We start from the raw sequence: 15,478 nt of genomic DNA, 5'->3' as shown, positions 1-15,478 counted from the left end.
TGCTCTCAGTGAATGCTTTCATCACTGTCCTCTATATCTTTTTATCCTGCATAATTCTAGTTTCCAAAGAATGTAAAAGAATATTTTAAAAAGCATAGAGCCTGGGCCCTACCCTAGAACTATTGGCTCATAATTCCTAGAAGTGGTATCTCAGAATCTATGTTAAATAAGACAAACAGAACCCTCCCAAGTTATTCTAGAGCATTTACGTTAACTGTCCCCAAACAGATGTTAGAGTACTATTGCCTATCCCCCAGTTAGGGGAATACTCATTCTCCATTCTTTTCTCACTAACAAGTAGTAAATATGCATTTTGTGAATTAGTAAAACAAATATCCATTTATTTAACATGTCTTTTTATCACAGGTAGATGGCACAAATCTTCAGGGTTTTACTAATCAACAAGCAGTAGAGGTATTGCGACACACAGGACAAACAGTGCACCTGACACTACTGAGGAGAGGACTGAAGAAGGAAGCTGAGATCAAGTCAAGGGAAGATGTCACAAAAGATGCAGATCTTTCTCCTGTGAATGCTGTCATAAACAAAGGTAATGTCGTATTAATCTGGTTTTCAATTAGACCTTTATATTTTTTTCTAATTCTGAAATAATTTAATTAAAAAATCATTTTTACCCTCAAGTACTTATTATGAGCCAAGTAGAAAAAGGAAGTTTAATAAATTAGGATTAACTGGAACCAGAAATGTGCCCATAAACTGTAGAATGGGTTCCTGAATAAAGTAGATTTCTATCCTATTCATCATTGTCACCATTTCTGAATTGGAAACATGCAGAGTCATTTGCTTTTCTGTTCCTGCCTTACTTCTGGATGCCATTGCAATGTTCTTTAGGGGGACAGTCTTCTACCTGGACTATTTATGTGAGCCCCATGATAACTCTACATGCCCAGCTTTTCCTTGAAGGAATTGAATTTACACATTTAGAAATATCACTCATAAGCTGTTTTTACATGAATATCTCTGTAAATTACTAAAATCCCCATGTAGCTCATTGATGGAAGGGTTTATTGGTAGAAGTCAAGCTGTTGACTAGAAAATGCTGTTTCATTTTTAAAACTGTTGACCATTTTGATGTTTATGCCATATATTATTTATTGCAGTACTAGGAGATGGGAAGCAAGTCACAGGAAAAATGTGTTAACTTCTTTGTCTGTTAGCAGAACTTTCCTTTAAGTACCTATCGTTATTGAGAAGTTTGTCTCCAAAAAACAGACTCTCATGTGGGGGTTCAAATAAATGCAGTGGATTTCAAAAAATTCAAATGCTTGAATATATTTAAGATGTAACTACCAAAATATTTTTATCTTTAAGAAAATTATGAAAAAGATGAAGATTCTTTATCTTTGAGGAGAAACACCAGCATATTACCAGTTGAAGAAGGTAAACACCTAGAACCCAGTTATTATGTTCTTCATTATTTTTTAAGAGAAATAATTTTTGCAAATGTGATTAAGCCTCTATGGATATACTGTAAGTTGCTTAAATAAATATCTTCCAAAAAAGGAATGTTTTTAAATCCCTATTTATAAATGTGACTAATTGCTCTTATAGATTAAAATGGTTCATTTATAGCTGATATATTTTCTTGCTGAGTCAGTCTACTCATTCTTCTACATTTTGTTTTTCTTTTTGACCAGAACCCCTTAGGAATTAATAGACTGTGTATTTGGCTGTGATAAAATCTCCTTGTTTCTATACAGCCAACATATCTCTACCTTATTGAGCAAACAGTAATAAAATTTTAAAGTATTTTAACATAAATACAAGAGAATCTTTAAAGTATAAGCTCTTCAAAATGAAACTATTCAGTTTTAGGAGGATTTTTCTCACTTCTCAATTTTTCAAGAGTTCTAAGTTTTAATGTTGGGAAGTTGATTTGCAAAGTAATTGTGCAGAGAAATGATCAAGGCTTCCTGAGAATTTTCTCACTATAAACCTAGGATCCGTTAAGCTATTTAATTCATTTTTTTACACCAACTTGAACCAGAAGACCATTAAGCTATTTGAAAAAATTTTTAGAGCCATACCACCCTGAATGCACCCAATCTTATTTGATCTCAGAAGCTAAGCTGGGTTGAGCCTGGTTAGTACTTGAATGGGGGAAATCTGAATTTTGGAACACTCTTTAAATTTGAAATCTGAATGCTAAAAGGGATATTAAAAAAATAATTTAGAGAGTTCTGCATAATGGAAATTTGTAATAGATAACTTTTATGAGTAAGAACTATGATTAGACCAGGTGTGGTGGCTCATGCCTGTAATCTTAGCACTTTGGGAGGCTGAGGTGGGAGGATCGCTCGAGACCAGGAGTTGGAAGTTGCAGGAAGCTATGATCATGTCACTGTGCTGTACCTGGGTGACAAAGTGAGACTCTATCTTGAAATAAAATATAAAAAACTGTGATGAAATATCAAAATCTTTGAATATGACTTTAAAATTCTTCTCAACCAGTTTCTTGTTTTAGTTAAGCATTTTAAATTTAATATTGTTTACATAGTTTGTTTAGTGGTATTCTTTTCTTTATCATTTCTCTTTTGGCCAATTAGAGAGATTCCAATTATAAGCTTTTATGTTATTGTACAATCTCACTTTTTTATTATTTGTTATCTATATTTTCTCATTGTACATGGAGTTTTATATATTATTTGTTATTTTGTTTTTTTGCTAAGTAATAGCATAGTCCTTTTTCCTCTGAAGAAGTAAATGAAAATGAAAGGTAAACTGACATAGAAGGTGACATGGTTTTCTACTATACAGTCACCAAAGGACTACCAGGTGAATACTGGAGCAACTCAGAGTCCTCATACTTTTACAAAAAGTTAGGTAATATTTGGATGCTTTAATGTAAATATAGTTAAGATCTAAAAGACATCTATTAAAAGAGAATAGTGTCAAACTGTGGGATTCTAAATTAAATTATTAAAATAAGACTAGAAATGAAAGTAACCTAAATATTGAGTGAAAAATCTGACTTAATACAACAGACACAGGGGCTCTGGTATAGAATGTAAAGATACAGAGATTTTTGTAGTTTGTCACTAACTTAGTTGCCTTGATTATTTCAGGGTATCCATCGCTACCAGCCAAGATAGAAGCAATAGAAGATACACAACAAGAAGCTGTCCTGCTGACAAAGTGGCAAAGGATTATGGGAATTAACTATGAAATAGTGGTAGGTTAGCTTACCCTCCCTAATTTCCTAACTTATAATGGTATTTGAGCAGGAAGTTAATGGCAGTAATAAAGGTAATCATCAGAAAGAGTCCCAGAGAAGTATCAAATATCCAAAGCTTTTTTATAGGAACTAAATGTGGTGATGCAGGTACTAAAAAAATTCAAGTTGGAGAAAGTTATGTAGAAACCAAGGAGCTGGAATAAAGGGATGAAAGTTTCAGAACTCACATTTCATCAATATTTTAATACTGCTATTATTCATATAAACAACGTAGACACAAGGAGGGGTTTTTCTGATTCCTAAACCTTGTGATTTGTAAAAAGAATCAGAATAGAATGACAGTTTCCTTAAAAATATAAAACAAAAATTATTATGATCTATGAACAGAATTATATAAGGACTCTTTCCCACTTCTTTTTTATCCTCTTCTGTATTTACATTCCTTAACAGGTTAATTCTGTGTACTTACTTCATATCACTTATGCCATGGTGAATGTTTTATGTTTATTAATAGTCTGTATATCTAGCATAGTGATCCCAAAAAGAAGTCTAACAAAGATGACATAAATTATCAATCTTTAGATACATAGTTGCAGATTTCAGGGCTTTCAAAGGGAAAAATGAAATACTATTTTGGGTAGAATTTTTCAAATTTATTAAAATACTCACATGCCTCTGGATTAGAAGAGAAACACAATAGATGACATATTATATTAATAACTGGTAATTACCAAGTACTTTGTACCAAACAGTGTTCTTAGTGTTTCAATTAATGCTCCTGACCATAATCATTTTTAACATTCAAGATGATTAATAGTCAAATAAGAATTAAGTACAACTGTTATTACCATTTTAAATTGAGTCAAGGAAAGATATAACAAAGTCCAGCCTAAAAGTACTTACTTTAACATGAAAAGAAAGTTCATAGATTGCTTTTATGGGGTGGAGTTAATGTGACTGGCATGCATAACTGAGACTGCTGTTCTTCAGATGACAGTTAAATAATGAAGGAGAGTCTTTAGCCATTTTCTCACAGATGTCAGACCTGAGAGCAAACTTTTAACTACCCTTTGTGCACATGCTTTGTTGGTGGCATTCCCAGTAGTCTGTCAAGGGCAGAAGTGAGAAAGAAGTAAGCTATTTATGGACCCTGGTCAAAGGTAAATAAGATATAGATATGATTTCAAATAGTTGCAAGACAGTTATACAGCATAAATGGAATTACAAAAGGAGTAATGAGAGAAGGACTGATAGACATTATCAGTGGGGACCTGAAAGGTTTCTCACAGAAAGTAATGTCTAAATGGGGTTTTCGAGGTGAGAAAGATTTCATTCAGTATTAGATTTCAAGGTCAGACGATATTGCTTTTGATATTGACCTTATACATGTTATTAAGATTTGAAAGAACTCTTTTTAAATGAATTTTTTTAGCAGTCCTTATCCCTCAGTTTCCTTAACGGTAAAATAAAAGGAATGAAGTTGATCACCTTTAGCATACCTTCTCATTTTAATATTATAATTACTGGAGTCTGTGTGAAAATGGGTAATTTCCTAACATTCTTCTTTATTTAGTGTAATCGTAGGAAATTGGAAGTACATTCTCTTATTGTAAGCTTTCATTCACTTTTTTCTTTTAGCTTCTTTCTTTTTTTTTTATTTCAAAATATTATGGAGAGGCATGAAACCATAAGAATTTAGAAGAAAATGTTTGAAAAACTCTTACAGACATCTGCCTAGGCAAAGAATTTATGAAGAAGCCCCCGAAAGCAACCACAGCAACAACAAAAATAAATAAATGGGACCTTATCAAATTAAAAAGCTTCTGTACAGCCAAGGAAATTATCTCTAGAGCAAACAGACAGCCTACAGAATAGGAGAAAATATTTGCATGCTACACATCTGATAAAGGGCTGATAACTAGATTCTGTATAGAACTCAGGAAAATTAACAAGAAAAAAATCAAACAACACCATTAAAAAGTGGGCAAAGGATATGAACAGAAACTTTTCACAAGAAAACAGACTGATGGCCAACAAACATATGAAAAATTGTTCAACATCTCTAATCATCAAGGAAATGCAAATCAAAACCACAATGGGATATCACTTAACTCCAGTGAAAATGGCTTTTATCAAAAAGTACCAAAACAACAAATGTTGACATGGATGTGGAGACATAGGAACACTCATACACTATTGGTGGGACCGCAAACTGGTACAGCCTCTATGGAAGGTACTATGGAGGTACCTCAGAGAACTAAAAGTAGAACTACCATTTGATTCAGCATACCACTACTGGGTATTTACCCAAAGGGAAAAAAAACATTCTATAAGAAAGACATCTGCGCTCAAAAGTTTATAGCGTACAATTCACAATTGCAAAGATGTGGAAACAACCCAAGTGCCCTGAATGGATTAATAAAATATGGTATATGTATACCATAGATTACTACTCAGCCACAAAAAAAGAAAAAAACAATGGTGAACTAATACCTTTTGTATTATCCTGGGTGGAGCTGGAGCCCGTTCTTCCAAGTGAAGTATCACAAGAATATAAAAACAAGCACCACATGTCCTCACCATTAAATTGGCACAAATAGATCAATACTTATGTGCACATATGGAAGTAACATTCACTGGGTGTCAAGCAGGAGGGAGACGGGAGGAGGGGACGGGTAAACTCACACCTAATGGGTGCAATGTGCGCTTTCTGGGGGATTGGCACGCTTATAGCTCTGGCTTGGGTGGTGCAAAGGCAATGTATGTAACCAAAGTGTTCGTACTCCCATAATATTCTGAAGTGGGAAAAAAAATTATGGAGGTACAAATGTTTTTGGTTACATGGATTGTTTTTGTAATGCTTGAGTCAGGGCTAAGTGTACCCATCAAAAGATAGTGTTCGTTGTGCCTATCAGGTAGGTTTTCACCCATCCCCTCCTCCCTTCTCCCCTCTCCCACCCCCACTTAATTTCCACTGAGTTTTACTTCCCTCTGTGTACGTGTGCTCATTGGTTAGTTCCAATTTAATAGCGAGTACATGTGGTGTTTGTTTTTCCATTGTTTAGATACTTCACTTAGGATAATTGTTTCCAGTTCCATCCAAATTGTTGCAAAAGGCATTAATTCATCTTTTTTTGGCTGAGTAGTATTCTATGGTATATATATATATATATATATACACACACACACTGCATTTTGTTAATCCACTCATGAATTGACAGGCACTTGGGTTGATTCCATATCTTTGTAATTGTGAATTATGTTACAATAAACATTCAAATGCAGGTGTCTTTTTATAAAATGACTTCTTTTCTTTTGAGTAAATACCCAGTAGTGGGATTGCTGAACTGAATGGTAGGTCTACTTTTAGTTCTTTGAGATATCGCATACTGTTTTCCACAGGGATTGTGCTAATTTGCAGTCCCATCAACATTGTGTAAGTGTTCCTTTCTCTGTGCATCCATGCCAGCATCTGTTGTTTTTGAACTTTTAATAGAAAACATTCTTACTGGGGTAAGGTGATACCTCATTGTGGTTTTCATTTGCATTTCCCTGATGATTAGTGATGTTGAATATTTTCTCTTATCTTTATTGACCATTTGTCTATCTTCTTTGGAAAAACTTCTGTTCATGTCTTTTATCTTTTGTCTATTTTTTAATGGGGTTGTTCGGTGGTTTTGTTTTTTTTTTTCTGATTTGCTTGAGTTCTTTGTAGATTCTGATTATTAGCCTTTATTGGATGTATAGCTTGCAAATATTTTCTCCCATTCTATAGGTTGTCTATTTGCTTTGTTGATTATTTCCTTAGCTGTGCAGAGCTTTTGAATTTAATCAAGCCCCATTCATTTTTCTTGTTGCTGTAATTACTACTGGGGTCTTAGTCATAAATTCTTTGCCTTGGCCAATATCTAGAGGAGTTTTTCCTACATTTTCCTCTAGAATTCTTATGATTTCATGCCTTACATTTTAGTCTTTTATTCATCTTGAATTAACTTTTGTGAGTGGTGAGAGATATGGATTCTATTTTATTCTTCTGCATGTGGCTATCCAGTTTACCAAGCACTATTTATTGAGTAGGACTTCTTTTTCCCCAGTGCATGTTTTTGTCTGCTTTGTCAAAGATCAGTTGGCTGTATGTGGATGGTTTTATATCTGAGTTTTCTGTTCTGTTCCATGGGTCTATATCTCTATTTTTGTGCCTATACTATTGTGTTTTGGTTACTGTGGCCTTGTAGTATAGTTTGAAGTCTGGTAATGTGATGCTTTCTGATTTGTTCTTTCTACTCAAGATTGTTTTGGCTATTTGGGCTCTTTTCTGGTCCAAACAAAGCATAGAATTATTTTTTCTAGATCTATGAAATATGATATTGTTATAAATATTTTGATGGAGATTGCATTGAATCTCTAAATCACTTTGGGTAGTATGGATATTTTAACAATGTTGATTCTTCTGCTCCATGAGCATGATACGTTTTTCCATTTGTTTGTGTCATCTGCGATTTCTTTCCTCAGTGTTTCCTAATTCTCTTTGTAGAGGTCTTTTACCTCATTGGTTAAGTGGATTCCTAGGTATTTTATTTTCTTTGTGCCTATTACGAATGTTATTGAGTCTGATTTGACTCTCAGCTTGACTGTTATTGCTGTCTATATGAATGCTACTGATTTGTGTACATTGATTTTGTAACCTGAGACTGCTGAATTTATCAGTTCCAAGAGCCTCTTCATGGAGTCTTTGGGGTTTTTTAGATATAAGATTATATAGTTAGCAAAAAGCAATAGTTTGACCTTCTCTTTCCTGATTTGGAGACCCTTTATTTCTTTCTTTTGCCTGATAGCTCTGACTAGGACTTCCAGCACTATGAGGAATAGAAGTGGTGACAGTGGACACCCTTGTCTTGTTCCAGTTCTAAGTGGGAATGCTTTCAACTTTTCCCCATTCAGTATGATGTTGGCTGTGGGTTTGTCATATATGGCTTTTGTAATTTTGAGATATGTTCTTTCAATGCCTAGTTTGTTTAAGGTTTTTATCATGAAACAGTGCTGGATTTTGTCCAATGCTTTTTCTGCATCTATTGAGATGATCATATGGTCTTTGTTTTTGCTTCTGTTTATGTGGTGAATCACATTTATGGATTTACGTATGTTGAACCATTCCTGCATCCCTGGGTTGCTTTGTCATGGTGTTTTTCTTTTCTTTTCTTTTTTTTTTTTTTAATGTGCTGTTGAATTTGGTTTTCTAGTATTTTAGTGAGGATTTTGCATGTATATTCATAAGGGATATTGGTCTGTAGTTTTCTTTTTTTGTTGTGTCCTTTCCTGGCTTTGGTATTAAGGTGATACTGGCTTTGTAGAATGAGTTGGGGAGGATTCCCTCCTTCTCAATGTTATGGAATAAGTTTTGCAGTGTGGGTACCAGCTCTTCTTTGTAGGTCTGGTAAAATTTGGCTGTGAATCCATCTGGTCCGGCCTTTTTTCGTTAGAAGATTTTTTATTACTACTTCAATCTCGCTGCTCATTATTGCTCTGTTCAGGAGTTCTGTTTTTTCCTGATTGAGTGTTGGGATGTTGGGTGTTTCCAGGAATTTGTCCATTTTCTCTATGTTTTCGAGTTTATGTGCATGGAGATTTTATAGTATTTACAGATGATGTTTTGCATTTCTGTGGTATCAGTTGTAATATCTCCTTTTCATTTCTGATTGAGCTTATTTGAGTCCTTTATGTTCTATTCCTGGTGAATCTAGCAAGAGGCCTATTAATTTTCTTTGTGTTTTCAAAGAACCAATTTTGTTTTGTTGATCCTTTGTATTGTTTTTTTTTTGTTTTACATTTTATTTAGTTCTGCTCTGACCTTAGTTATTTCTTTTCTTCTGCTGGCTTTGGGTTTGGTTTGTGCTTCTTTTTCTAGTTCCTTGAGAGTGTCATTAGATTGTTAATTTATGATCTTTCTGTCTTTTTTGATGTAGGCATTTAAGGCTATTAATGTTAAAACCATTGTTGCCCCTTGAAACAGCATAAGGTCAGGAGCGTGGTTCTAGGTTCAGACTGCTTAGACTCTTAAGCTCTTTTCCGTCTGTGTCACTCTGTTAAGGTAACCTCTCTGAATCTCATTTTTGTTTTATGGGAAACAATGCAAGAAATTGTACCTATTTATGAGAAGCAAATGAGATCTAGATAATAGCTGCTTCGTTTTCATTTTGTGTTGTTTCATGAAACTGAAAGACGCCAGTATTCTTTCAGTGGCAAAGCTCCAAAGCTTTGCAGTTTTACAATAATGTTTTTGAAGTTTTGTGAGAAAGTTGACCAGTTTTAGGTGAACATAAAGTGTACGAGAATAGAAAAAAAAAAAAAAAGAAAGTATTAGAATTGTGGTGATTTTTCTTTTTTCAGGTGGCCCACGTGAGCAAGTTTAGTGAGAACAGTGGGTTGGGGATAAGTCTGGAAGCAACGGTGGGACATCACTTTATCAGATCTGTTCTACCAGAAGGCCCTGTTGGACACAGTGGGAAGCTTTTCAGTGGAGACGAGCTATTGGAAGTAAGGAGTTATGCTGTTCTTTCTCATTCTTAAATAAGACTCTTGAAAAGGCTGCAGGAGCCTTAATATGGTGAATAAGTAAGTTCTTATTTTAAGTTTCCCCTCCAAAGAGTGCTTGCGGAAGATCTACAAATAAAAAGTGCCCAAAGCAGAAATTTCACACCTCTGTGTACATTGAATTTCAGACCTAATTCCATGCTGTTTTTTTGTCATTAGGTCCAAAGAATTATAAAAATGTTCTTTAGAAATTTTTAAATATTTATTCAATTTTGAGAATAGGCAATACGTTTACATGTTTCAAAATTGCAGAGAATACAAAGGTAAACATCCCATCCACCCCGTTCTCATCACCCTTCATTAGGTAATTACTAGTATATTTGTTTCTGTGTAATCTGCTGGTATTTTAAATCCATAAATAAGAAAGTTTGAATATGCTCTTTTCCTCCACTTTTTATAACATGCTAGCATACCATATATGCCATTTTTTCACTTAATAATTGTCAATTAAAATGTCAATTTTTTTAACCTTCTTTTTTTCCACCTTTATCCTTTGGGAATATTTTTATTACCTCTCCTTTTTCCAAAATCTTACACTGGCAGATCAAACATGAATGAAAGCTAGTGATTTTCTTGTCAATGCTGTAGAAGCTCCAATTCCAACAAACTCTAAACTTGGACATAAATTGTTCTAGATAGTATTTCCACAGGTCTAACTGTAGTTCTGAGCACAGAACTATGGTAATCATCATAGTAAAATTTATATTTATTTAATAAAAAATGTGTTTAAAAAATATTTATATTATGAAATGTTCTTTCTTGGACAACGTATCTTTTTCCACAGGTAAATGGCATAACTTTGCTTGGGGAAAACCACCAAGATGTCGTGAATATCTTGAAAGAACTGCCTATAGAAGTGACCATGGTGTGTTGTCGTCGAACTGTGCCACCCACCACCCAATCAGAATTGGATAGCCTAGACTTATGCGATATTGAGCTAACAGAAAAGGTATTACATTTATTGACATGAGGCTAATCTGAATATATAATGGAAAGGCTAGATGGTATTTAAAAATTTTTTAGGCTTTTAAAAAATTTAATATTTGATTTCCTCACATAGCTCATGGTTTATAAGATAGACCTTCAAATTAGACAGACCTGGGTTTGAATAAGACTTAATGCTGGCTGTGCAAAGTTGGGCAAGTCATCCATCTTTCTGATGTTCAGTTTTCTCCCCTGTAAAATGTAAGTTATGATGTCTGTCTCAAAGAGTTGCTCTGAAGGTTAATTAAGGTGATTAATAATATTAGATATTATTGCACACTATGTACTTATATAATTTACTTGCAATATTCCTATGAAATAGATGCTCCTATTGTCTCTATTTGCAGAAGAGAAAACTGATGTATGTAAATAGTTTGTACATAGTACATATGTGGTAAAAGACACTTTTATATAACCTATTCAGCTATGTGCCTGGCATACAGTTAGTGCTTAGTGAATGGCTAAAATTGGACACAGCACTTCTGTGTATATAGGTCTTACTCATTTGGACATTATACCTTTAAAGTATGAGAAATTTGAGCTCATAATGCTACTTGTCAGACAATTCTGTGTGACATCCAGAAACTCCCGTTTTCCTGTTTGCTTATTCTTTTCCATTCAGATCAAAATGTTAAGAAATGGAGCTAATCAGCTTTTCTGAGGATACACAATCAATATCTAAAATTAAGATTTGGACTTTGCATAATTGGTAGTCTAGTCAAATCTCATTTAAGGTACAATGAAAGACGATGTTAGGATTTGATTTACATTACACTGAAGGAATCATCACAGTGGAATAATTTAAAAACTTTGAAGAATAAAGTACATAGTTTAATATTCACATGGGTGATTAGAATAGGATAGAACAAGAAACATAATTCCAAATTGTATAGCACTCAAAGGCTAGCACCGTATGTATGCATACATGTTTTTATGGGTATATGTAAATGGAATTATTACAACAAAGCAGGTGGATATAATTTTCATCTATGGTCCTAGATTGTGCAATAATTGATTAAAAGAAAGGTAGTATACAAACTAGAATTTCATCCTTATAAACAAATCTTTCTTTAATTTGATATGTTCATACAGATGAACAAAGTTGAGTTAACCTATATTCACTTTATTTTTACCGAAAGAAACTAACAATTTGAATACCTATTTCTGTGTCAGATGCTTTATAAATTTACCTCATGTAATCCTCAAAAAACTCTATGAGATGGGTAACTCGGAAGCCCAGATTAAAAATATTGCTCAATGTAACACAGATTTTAAATCATAGAGACAGGCTTCAAGCTGTGACAAATCTGATTTCAAATCTTATGTTTTGCCACTGTGTGTATGTTAACTTCATAAAGAAATAGTCAAATGCACAAGTCATAGCATTTTAGAACTCTTATTTGCATAGAGTATGGCCCTTTCTCACATCCATTTTCTCTTGAATTACTCTTATTTATCATGAGTTCTTTCTATGTAATATCAAAATAGCTTTACATTTTTTTTCTGATCATACTGGTGATTCAGACTCTAATGAAAAAAGTGAAAATCACCCACAATCATTATGCTGAGATGTTAACTATTGTATATTTTCATAGGAGATCTTTGAACCATATATTTTTAATGTTTGTTGCAACTTAGGTATTTCCTCCTCTTTTACAACTTTCAATAGTTGGAACCTTAATTCCTAAAGGTTTCACGATAAGCTGTTGCTACTCTTATTTCAGAATGTTTTGTTCGGGATCTCCCTTTCCTTGTAGCATTGCTAAGTGTGTCTGCTAATCTAGTGCCTCTGAAGTAAGCTATCTAATCTGTTATCCAGCCTCACGTCGATCTAGGTGAGTTCATCGGGTCCTCGGAGACAGAGGATCCAGTGCTGGCGATGACTGATGTGGATCAGAATACGGAGGAGGTTCAAGCACCTTTGGCCATGTGGGAGGCTGGCATTCAGCACATAGAGCTGGAGAAAGGGAGCAAAGGACTCGGTTTTAGCATTTTAGATTATCAGGTAAATATATCCTACTTTTAACAATTTTTTTAAAAAAAGATGGTATATCTAGATCAGATGATATTTTACAGCTATCAAAAATTTTTCTTTCAGTCTTTCAAAATAGTAATTTATACAATTCATTGATTATCATAAAGGATTTCTTTTAACATTGAATTCCTTGAACTATTTTACATTTTAGCTCTTGGAAATTTGAGGAACATGCAGAATACATTTTAGGAATATTATAGAAATATTGTGGGGTTTTTTGTTATTCGAGGAGTGTGATTACATTATTTTTGTTTCCATGCTCTTAATTGATGGCTCATATTTTAATGGTAAGTCATAAAGAATTAGATATTTATTTCTTTTGTGTAATGTGAATGATAAATTTATAATTGGCTATATTATAAATTTTAACATTCCAGTTATTTGACTAAATTTATGAGTATGCTTAAATTGGGCAAGTGTGGCCTGTGTCCTTACCTGCGTTGTGCTTATGCTGAGGAAATGAGGAAATGCTAATGCCTATCTGCTAGAGTGCAGCTGTTGATCCTTACTAATACTGAATCAGAATGCCATTTCAGATGACTCCAGGGAGTTGTGTTCTCAGGCCTGGTTCTGGAGCCTTGTTCTAATATTAAGGTTGCTGTGTATCTAAAAACACTGCATCACCACATACTTTATGGTTTCTTTCTCTATTTCTTCGTTTCAAAAGAACAGGCCCTACCTTCACATTTAGTGATGAGTTGATGTTCCTCATAGTAACATCCTGTTTAACAAATGGTGTTGTTAATAATTAATATACCCAACATCTGGCCTCAAATGATAGTTATAAAATTTGACAACTTATCAAAAATTAAAATTATAGTTTTAAAGTTATCTGTACAATTTAGGAAATCTTCTCAGGAACATTAGCAATTGAGGTTGCCATTGTTTCAGGTGAACTCTTTCTAAACTCTCTAAAATGTGGATAACCTTTGCCTAGATAATTCATAGAAATTTTATATGAAACTTTTTGCATGAATTTTTTTTAGGACACTTAAAATAATTACCCACCCCTTACAATTCAGAGGGAAAAAGCTTTGTAAAAGAATTTTTCTCTGTAAAAATGTGCTGACTTTTCTTTCCTTTTTTGTTCTGTCAGGATCCAATTGATCCAGCGAGCACTGTGATTGTGATTCGTTCTTTGGTGCCTGGAGGCATCGCTGAAAAAGATGGGCGACTTCTTCCTGGAGATCGGCTCATGTTTGTCAATGATGTTAACTTGGAAAACAGCAGTCTTGAGGAAGCTGTAGAAGCACTGAAGGGAGCACCATCAGGAACTGTGAGAATAGGAGTTGCTAAGCCTTTACCTGTAAGAATTCAGATTTTATTGCTTTCTCTTTATATTTACAAACAAAATGGTTCATTGGCTTACTTTTAGCTTTAGATGTTCCTGAGTTTGAATCATGACTTTTGGTACTTTTTTCCATCAACATGATTATTGGCTTCATGAAGATAAAGATTTAATTTTGAGTAATATTTTATAAAAATAAAGGAAAGAAAGCAAGCTAGGAAGTTCAGGAATAAATTTATAACTTATTGCTTTGTGGTTCACTTTTGACTTTTTTTATTCAGTAATAAGGTTGTGATGAATGCAGAATCAAATATTTTCAAAGAAATATGGCTTAAAGTATCTATACCAATGTTGTGGGATATTAGAAAAATTAATAGCATTAGCAACTAACAATAGAATCTTTAATCACAGTGGCATAAAGTAGAGTCTCTGTCAGAGTGGCTTAAGTTCCTGGATTCAGTTGAATCAACATATTTGTCTAATTACTGCAGAGCAGGAAATTGAATTTTCCAAAATGGGTGTGCCAGTTTGTGGCTCTCCCCTTGGGAGGGAATAGCTCCCATATCATTAATTACTGGATTATTAGAAACAATTAATGAATTTATGTTACATAAAACATTACATTTATTAGATGTTATGAGTGCAACTTGGCATTTATCACTGTATTACAATTAAATATTAGAGACGTTCTCAATATTTAATTTTTTTTCCAGTATACAAAAATAATTTTAACTGAAAAGGCAAATATACCTTCTCTTAAGAAATTGCAAACAGATATATTTGCATAATTAGCAATATGGATGTGTTGATTTTTGTGAAGAATTTGTTTTAAATAGTAAGTTTGGTTAATATAGTTTAAGTGTTATTTAAATTATTCATGCAACATTTTTTAGTCCACAGAGAATTTCAATAACCTATGAAAATATATTTATGAAAAAAGAAAGAGAGGGAGGGACGAAAGAATAAGGACTATGTTAATCCAACCTAAAATCAAATCAGGATTGTAGAAATCATAACAAAAGAGCAGTACAGTGGGGAATGTAAATATAAAGTGATCCTGGGTATTAAGTTTGGACCATAAATTTATTTCTGTTCTGTTAGAAGTGGTAAATGTGACTCAATATATATTTTTTACTGCCTTTCAGGAGAAATCATACAAGTTATTCAGAAGCAGAGTCATTTTTTTTCCTAGCTAGTTCCAAAATAAATTTGTTTTGACAGTATTTGATATTTCAAATTCAGTATACATTGCAACATATGATAAATATCTCTATTACCTACAGTGAAGTTTAATAACTATTAAACTCATATGTATGGGAAAAGAAGAAAAACAGTTTTTTTCCCCTATAATATTTCTTCTGCATGTATTGCTGATATAGAGTGA

The 15,478-nt window shown here is 33.5% G+C and overlaps 1 protein-coding gene across 15 annotated transcripts in view; it reads left to right on the top strand.

The window, feature by feature from the left end:
- The window catches only part of MPDZ (multiple PDZ domain crumbs cell polarity complex component), a 165,712-nt gene that overhangs the window by 71,052 nt on the left and 79,182 nt on the right, over nucleotides 1-15,478 (top strand). For all 15 annotated transcript variants that reach the window (XM_069476493.1, XM_069476491.1, XM_069476487.1 and 12 more), the window contains 8 exons: nucleotides 367-550; nucleotides 1,333-1,401; nucleotides 2,752-2,754; nucleotides 3,087-3,193; nucleotides 9,584-9,730; nucleotides 10,572-10,736; nucleotides 12,591-12,776; nucleotides 13,903-14,112. In XM_069476493.1, the coding sequence (XP_069332594.1) occupies nucleotides 367-550; nucleotides 1,333-1,401; nucleotides 2,752-2,754; nucleotides 3,087-3,193; nucleotides 9,584-9,730; nucleotides 10,572-10,736; nucleotides 12,591-12,776; nucleotides 13,903-14,112 (1,071 nt within the window). The remainder of the gene's footprint in view (nucleotides 1-366; nucleotides 551-1,332; nucleotides 1,402-2,751; nucleotides 2,755-3,086; nucleotides 3,194-9,583; nucleotides 9,731-10,571; nucleotides 10,737-12,590; nucleotides 12,777-13,902; nucleotides 14,113-15,478) is intronic.

The sequence above is a fragment of the Eulemur rufifrons genome, chromosome 7 (assembly GCF_041146395.1).
Source record: "Eulemur rufifrons isolate Redbay chromosome 7, OSU_ERuf_1, whole genome shotgun sequence".
In the NCBI taxonomy this organism is placed as follows: domain Eukaryota; kingdom Metazoa; phylum Chordata; class Mammalia; order Primates; family Lemuridae; genus Eulemur; species Eulemur rufifrons.
The sequence above is the reverse complement of the archived record's forward strand: the minus strand, read 5'-3'. Positions and strand labels throughout refer to the sequence as shown.